This window comes from Macadamia integrifolia, chromosome 10 (genome assembly GCF_013358625.1).
Source record: "Macadamia integrifolia cultivar HAES 741 chromosome 10, SCU_Mint_v3, whole genome shotgun sequence".
NCBI classification, from domain to species: domain Eukaryota; kingdom Viridiplantae; phylum Streptophyta; class Magnoliopsida; order Proteales; family Proteaceae; genus Macadamia; species Macadamia integrifolia.
Genome location: NC_056566.1, coordinates 12,650,316 through 12,658,729, shown reverse-complemented (window position 1 = coordinate 12,658,729; position 8,414 = coordinate 12,650,316). Strand labels below are relative to the sequence as shown.

Genomic DNA, 8,414 nt, shown 5'->3' with positions numbered 1-8,414 from the left:
AAAAAAAAAAAAAAAAAAAAAAAAGAACGAAGACTTTAGCTAATAGCAATACTATTGTTACATCCATTGGTGGCATTCGTCATGTAAAACTCACATGCTCAAATGAACTTTTGGTGAAGTGTTTGATTTCATGACAAAAGCTACTCTATTTTGTAGTGCAATACAAGTGGATGATTTAGGAAACTGTGAATAAAGAAAGACATTTTTAATTAGGAGTATGGAAAAGCGGAAGATATATATAAAATCTAACTTCTATTCTAATCATTGGACTAGTCTTTTTGTATTTTGATTCTTTATATTAGTTGTGGTGTTTTGGGGCCATTGAATGCATTAATCAAATGGCATTGAATGTCTTTGCTTTTGATTTTCCCCATAATGGATTTTGTTTGTTTGATGTGCAGGAAATGATCAACAATATGGCTAAGACTTTATTTTGAAAAATGAAAAATTGAAGGTTATAGGCACTGCAAATAAGCTCAATATGAAGAGATTGACAAGAGATAGGTTTTAGAAGCTGAAGGAGGATAAATTGGATGTGTTTGTAGTTGGGTTTTGTTATTGTTGGCTTATTTTGATCGATAAATATGAATCATTTTATTGCCTTTGTAGAGATCAAAAAAAGTAAGGCTATAACCTTTTCATATGTTTTTTTTTTTTTTTTATGGGAGAGGAGGTAACTTTACAATTAAGAGTTCAACACATGTTAGCCTTATCCCAACTAAATGGGGTGGGCTATATGGATCCAAGTGAAAAAGAAAAAAAAGGTCTTGGGCATCCCACTCATGAACAGTCGGCAACCCAGATCTTAGCCCCCCAAGCAGCTCTGTTGGATACCATACTCTGGTGAAGACTTAACTTTTGCATGTCTCTTCTTACTACCTCCTTAATGGTCATTTTTGGTCTGCCCCTAGTCCTTTTCGCTCCATCCATCTGCATCTGGTCACTCCTCCGTACTAGTGCATCTAAAGGCCTCCTTTGGATATGTTCATACCATCGTAATCGACATTCTTTGAGCTTATCTTGAATTGGAGCAATTCTCAAATCGGTTCTAACTTTGTCATTTCTTACTCTATCTCTCATGGTTTTGCCACACATCTATCTCAGCATCCTCATTTCAGACACACTCAGCTTATCTATATTACGCTTTTTGACTGTCCAACATTCTGCACTATATATCATAGCCGGTCTTATAACTGTCTTATAAAATTTTTCCTTAAGCTTTGGAGAGATATGTCGATCACATAACACTCTAGATGCCCCTCTCCATTACATCCATCCTACCTTAACTTTGTGGGTAACATCATCATCAATCTCACATTCTTTGTTTAAGGTAGAGCCTAAGTATCTAAACCAATCGCTTTGTGGGATCTCTCTCCCCTCAATTTTCACTCTCTCGTTATCACTTTCTAAATGACTAAAGTTGCATTTCATATATTCCATCTTCGTTCTACTTATCATAAGACCTCGGTGGTTCTTGTAGGGTCATAATTAATGCACTGAAAATGAAAAAGGTAAGGAAAAAATTTCCACAATTTTGTTTCAAAAAAATATAGTTCTGATGCTTTTTATATTAATAATCATAGGCTCTCCTATGCCACTAACACTTTTTTCTTTTTTTATATATTTTTTTATACCTAGGGTGTTTGGATCTTTTGACCCGACTAGTCTTTGGGATCACTGTAATACCGCTTACACAGAATCGTGTCAGTCTGAGATGAAAACTCTCGTGCGGTGACCCCAAGAAGTTAGGTGCACCGACGAAGGTTTGATCACGGGACCTCGCTTCCTGAGGCGGAGTACCGTGTCCCCTCCAAGCCAATTGTGCTAAAATTGTGCAGTGGCCCCAATTGTCTGTAGGTCTCAGCAATTACATATCTTTAGTGCATTTTCAAACATTATTTCAAATTCATAAAAATTGGCGATGGCTAGAAAGATATGCGGAAGATTAGATGGCAGGTGGTTCCGTCTCGACTGGACCTTGTGTTGGTACCTTGCTTAGCTACTGAACGAGGGCTTTGTTCCCGAAACTCCCCTCCGCTTCCTTCACCTCGTTATGTGCCTCTCTTAGGCTTCTCGCTCAGTATAGCTGTCGACTCGACTAGTATACAACCGAACACATCCTTTCGGCCTATATAAGTGCGTCTCCACTTTCACTTTTCACGTGCAATCAAGGCCTCATAACCATTCCTATACAGAGGAAAGAGCCACTAAGCTACTAGGAAAGGGCTACTACACACACGTTATCCAAACCACTAAGCTACTAGGAAAGGGCCTCATAACCATTCCTAAATGGGGGCTTTATCCTATTGTCTTTTCTAGAAACAATTCAATAAAGGTAATTTCCATTTACCTTTGTTATCCAAACCTCTCTAAAGAGATAGTAATTGCTGTAAAATTGTGTATTTTTGGCACACACTTCAGTCTTTGTATTTAAAGGGTAAGATACACTATTGTACATATCTTGAAGAGAGATTACAGGGTATATATACGGTAAATTAGCTCATCTTGGCAAGAGTTGACAGTCCCACCACTGGTCATGCCACCGATTGCATGGAGGGCATGAGCTGTAATATGTGTATCAATTAACAAGTGTATCATGTGTGTTATCATCCACCTGCAAACTAATGGGTGGTAACCACATTAGTTTGGATCTATGTGACTTGAACAATGGTGAGGATAGGCCCTTGGTAAATATGTCAGCAACGTGGTCCGAAGAACGTACAAACTGCACCTTGATCTTTTTGGTAAGAACCAATTCATGTACAAAGTGATAGTCTACTTCGATGTGTTTGGTTCAAGCATGAAGAACAAGATTAGCAGCCATGTATGTTGTAGATATATTGTCACAATTGATGATGAGTGGAAGGGAAATGGGAACATGAAGGTCCTCTAGCAAATATGAGAGCCATAACACTTCTGAAACAGTAACCGCTAGAGCGTTATACTCAGATTCCGAGCTAGAGCGAGAAATAGTAGGTTGCTTCTTGGATCCCCAAGACAATAAATTTGATCCAAGAAAAGTACAGAAACCAGTTGTAGATCGTCTTGTATCAGGACAACCAGCCCAGTCGGCGTTGGTGAAGGCAGTGACGATAGAGATTGGACCTGGCTTGATGTCAATGCCTGCACCTAGAGTGTGTTTGAGGTATCAAAGGATACGCTTGACTGCATCATAGTGGGCAGTCATGGGTGCATGCATGAGCTAACATGCTTGATTGACTGAATATGAGAGGTCAGAGCGAGTAAGTGTTAGGTATTGCAAGGCACCAACAACTTGACGATACTCATGGGGATCAACCAATGTCGACCCATCAGCGGCGGAGAGTTTTGAGCCAGAAGCCACTGGAGTACCACATGATTTGCAACCAGTCATGCCTGTTTTCTGCAGTAGGTCAAGACTATATTTTGTCTGTGTTAGGCATAAACCAGCCATTGTCCGAGTGGCTTCAACACCTAAAAAGTAATGAAGTTCACCCAAATCAGTCATTGCAAATTCAGTGCTTAAGCATTTGATGAAGGTGCTAAGTGCATTGCCATTGTCTCCAGTGAGGATAATATCATCAACATAAAGGAGAAGAATCAATGTTCCACAAGTGGAGTGCTTTGTGAACATAGATGTGTCAACCATACTACGAGAGAAACCATGCTTTAGAAGGAATGTACTAAATCGATCAAATTAGGCTCTCGATGCTTGACGTAGACCATAGATTGCCCTGTGAAGACGAAAAACATGAGTTGAGGATGAAGCAGTAACAAATCCCGGTGGCCGGGTCATGTAAACTTCCTCATGGAGTTGATCATGTAGGAACGCATTTTTCACATCAAGTTGTTTTATTATCCAGTTGCGAGATATTGCATAGTCAAGACAGTGCGAACAGTAGCAGGCTTGACAACAGGACTGAAAGTCTCTTTAAAATCGATGCCTGGTTTTTGGTGAAAACCTTTAGCAACAAGCTGAGCTTTGAATCTTTGAATGGAACCATCACTCTTAGTTTTGACATGGTACACCCACTTGCAGCTGACAACATTCATGTGGGTGGAGGCAGGTACCAATATCCAAGTTCAGGGGGATGATAACACACATGATACATATGTTAATTGATACACATGTTACAGTCACGCCACTGATTGCATGGAGGGCATGAGCTGTAACATGTGTATCATGTGTGTTATCATTGATCTGGCAATACCACTGACAGCAAGATGGATCCCTCTGCATATCCTCCAAAATTCCCCTGTTTGAGTACGATCTGATTTAACCATTGAGAAAGGGAATGAAAAATCACCGTATATGGGTGTAAATTATTAAAGTTTAGCTAGGGTGGAGCCAAGATTCAAGGGTTTCACTGAGATTTGATACTATTATACATGGAATGATAAGATACAATCTTATGAGATTTGCTGGAGTCCTTCTAGCCATTTCCTTTTGAGAAGTTCCTACTATGTGTGGTCTCCTCTTGAATAGGAACATCAATTTGATGCAGAGTTGTGCTAGCTGGAGATAGAGATTCGTTTATAACTTAAAAAGGATATCTTAATAAGCTTACCAAAAAAGGGGTGGGGGTCTCATGGAGGATTTAAGAAGCAAAGCTTTATAAATAGATGGACACCACCGCGAGAGAGAGAGAGAGAGAGAGAGTTAAAGAGAGAGAATTAATCATGTTCACGAGGAAGTCAGTGGTGCTATTTTTCTTTTTAATGGTGTTCATCAACCCCATGACCACCAAAAACATGGTTTGGGCCAGCAATCGCCTACCAACAGTCGTTAACCCTCAAGATTTCAACAAAGATTATGTTACCGTTTTTCGTAAGCTTTCTCCCTCATTTTTACTATTTCCATTCCTTTTTTCTCTTCTTTTTTTACTGATGTTGGTTTATTTTTTCCATTTTCGTTTTCATTTTCAGCTTGTGTCAACTCATGTTGGAAAGAGAGTTGTTGTCATTGCAACATAGATGAGAAGGTCCCATATTGTATGCAATGCTGCTTCTAGAGAAATAAAAAAATACAGTAATTTATTACCTCGTGAAAAGGAGTTTGATTATGGCTTGATGTATTGCTCTGGGCTAAATATATTGAAATATATAGCTCGATGCACTCTTATCTCTGATGAGCTGAATAAAAATTCATGGCCTCATAAATTTTCTCTTCTGTTTTTCCTTTCTTTAATTAATTTTTTGGAGACGGTTTACGTACGATAGGACCCATTAGAGTTGTGCTTCCAATTTATATTTCATACTTCATTACAAGTTGTCATATCAATAAAGTCAATCTTCAGAGAACTATTTTCGTATAGGGCTGATTCGCATAGATGGAATTTATCTAAAAACCAACTCTGTGGCCGTATAAGAATGGTTCTCGTACGAGAACTTGATCCATGACCGTTATGAAAGCAGATCAAGTCCTCGTACGAGAATCATTCTCATATAGGGCTGATCTCCAAAGATGGAATCCACCTAGGGTTACATACTAAAACCTTATAGGGGTTCGAGAACTCTAGGATGGTATGGTAAACCTTTACGAGGAAAAACATACTCCACATATATATATATATATATTATTTATTTATTTATCATTTAAAATTAAAAGATATGGCCATTTCAGGAAGGTTTTCCAAAATGATCCACATTTTGAGTATAAATATATATATATATATATATTATTTTTTTTTATTTATTTGTCCTTTAAAATGAAAAGATATGGCCATTTCAGGAAGGTTTTCCAAAATGATCCACATTTTGAGCCATGTGGACATATGATGTGACAATTCAAACTGCATCGACTTGCAATGTGTAGAGTTTCATTTATGGATTAGTAATAGTAATGTATAAAGTTTCATGCTCATTCAATAAAGCACCCTTGCAAGTCTTATGTCTATGCACACCTAACACGTGTATTCTAAAAACTTATATATTTATGCCCTCTCCCAGAGTCCTGCATTTTTGGAGTGTTACTTGACATGGGATTAGGACACATGCATTTATTATTCAAAATTTAGGCTTTCTTAATATTATTATTTTCTTTTAATTTTAGTACAAAATTTAGGCTCATTGATTTAGCCTTGTGCAGTATAATACTTTGGTCTGAGGTTGAAGTTTATAATTAAAATCAAGGACAGAGTTTCCCTACACCCACGGTGAATGGGAAAATATTCATTGCGGCAAACTAGGGACTAGGGACGTGGGAGTGGGATCCAAGGTGGTTAGGGGGTTTCTTGACCTTATTGATCACGCGGTGAACCTCACTGCACAGTCTAGGTAATCCATCAATTAATACATTCACGTCTAGAACACAGTTGCGGACTTTTTCGGCCATTTGTTGAGTAGGTGGGTGTAGACCGTGGAATTAGAACAGGCTATATACCACGGATTGGTCATATGTATATATCAACATAGTTGAACAATTCGCACTAAGATGAGAATGGCCTCAAAACTCAGAATTCCTTAAAAAAGCTCATCCAAGGTTTTACTACTTTCTTTCCAGCTGATTCTTTCAACCTTCTTTTGAATCGTCCATTATTCATGTTTGAATTAAATTTTTGTCTTTGTTTCTTCCTTGTAGTTAGTCAAAAATAGAAAATCAAAGAAACGTATCTCTTGTAATAAAGTCTCCAAATTTATTGAATAAAATTTTCAAAAAAAAAAAAAAATACATTTTATGAAATTTTTGCTTCTTTGCCATCTCATTTTCTAGGGTTCTGGCCTATTATTCCTTGGTTTATTTCGACCTATATCAATTTGATTCCGATCCTATTGAAGGTTGATTCCATGTCTGATTCTAAATGCTTACTTCTTGTTTCCTCCACCATCCTTGATCCCATCAACTCAATGACCTAGGATTTTTTTTTTTTTTTTTTAGCTAACAACTGGTATCCAAGCCTTCGGCCTGACGAGTCCCGCAGGCCCATACTGACCTCACAACCGCATGGCCTGAGTCATTCCGGGGTTGAATGAGAGCCATCCAACTTTCACTGAAAGGTAAGAGGAGTCGAACTCAAAACCATACGCTTCCTATGGCGAAAGTCCCTTGCCAACTCGACTACCCCCTTAAGGTTAACACAATGACCCACACAAAGGTAAAGCAATCCCAACTTAAAATATATAATGCCTCGCATTAAAACACATTGTAAACGTAGATGACAAGAAGTATTCTTTTAACAAATAGAAAAAAAAATTGGGAACTTTAGTAAGTATTTGAGTTCAGAGAAGGTGGAGAAAAGGGAACTTTTTTCAATCCAATGTAAAATAGAAAAGAGACGAAAATAAATACTAAGCTTTTCTCCATCCAAAGTAATTCATAGTGTAGCAATGACCCAAGATTGATTTGGTTTTACTAAGCCACTAATGACCTTTCTCTTACGATGCTAAATATGGTAATATTTTTCTGTCACTTTGACTTTTCATTGGACGAATTTTAACTTTCAATAAGGATTTGGTTAACTTAAATATTTATTTGAGACGAAATTATATTCTTTCACTATAATATTATTATTGAAATGGATTATAAATTTCTGTCATTAATTACAAATATTTTCTATGGTAATTCATCATCCGTTTCTAAAACCATAATTGGTTTTTTTTTTTTTTTTTTTTTTCCTTCGATTGTTTCATTTCCATCCGAATAATAAATTTAATGCTACGGAATATACAATACCATAGCGAAAGTCAGTTTTATCTACAGCCACAAATAGATTGGGATCTTGACTAATTGGGAGGTAGTTGGCCTCTTTGTTTTACTGAGGAAGCCACGACTTCTTTCACTCAAGATAGTAAACGTTGTTGGTGTATGATATCTTGTATTCCGTCGCAGTTTAATTCAGGGAGTATTGGTGCAGGCGCCCACGACAAAAAAAACTAATTAAGGTTTTTCGTTATATATTTGTAGCGAGGTTCTCTTTCATTGTAATGCAAGCAATACTGAGAGGTATAAGGACGAGCATTGTAACCATATTCTCCATTGATAGCGAAACAAAATCTCATCTCCTCGAGAACATAGGCAATCTTGCCGAATCTCGTAAACTTGTACGTATTGTTTGTTTTTTATTTTTCATTTTCTTCTGCATCATTTTTAGGGTTGCATTTCTACAAACGGAAGAATCAATATTATCCAAAGTCTGTTAATTTCATAGTTAATAAACTATTTAAAGAATACAATTCGATAAGGAAACTGCTACTTCAAATACTTTACTCCATTCAATAACCCCCCCATTACAATTAACCCACCTACAATGTTAATAATCACAATTACCTATAAAATAAATATATAATTATCCTATCCAATAAATCTATACCACACCATACATGTGGTACAACCCCTCTCATACACTTTTTAAGTGAACATTCAGGTGCCTCCAACTGATGTGAACGTTTGAACCGTCTTTTCCTTTTATAAATTTGAACCTTCAATTATAGAGAGA

The 8,414-nt window shown here is 37.1% G+C and overlaps 1 protein-coding gene and 1 long non-coding RNA gene across 2 annotated transcripts; one reads left to right on the top strand and one right to left on the bottom strand.

Moving 5' to 3' along the window:
* Positions 1-2,794: 2,794 nt before the first annotated feature.
* LOC122092203 (uncharacterized mitochondrial protein AtMg00810-like) lies at positions 2,795-3,628 on the bottom strand. The gene is made up of 2 exons (XM_042662544.1): positions 3,208-3,628; positions 2,795-3,123 (listed from the first exon to the last, which is right to left on the bottom strand). The coding sequence occupies exons 1-2, from the start codon at positions 3,626-3,628 to the stop codon at positions 2,795-2,797; spliced, it is 750 nt and encodes a 249-aa protein (XP_042518478.1).
* Positions 3,629-4,486: 858 nt separating this feature from the next.
* Positions 4,487-5,149, top strand: LOC122090976. Its single transcript, XR_006143779.1, has 2 exons — positions 4,487-4,807; positions 4,906-5,149. It is a non-coding gene; the product is annotated as an uncharacterized LOC122090976 (long non-coding RNA).
* The last annotated feature ends 3,265 nt before the right edge of the window (positions 5,150-8,414 follow it).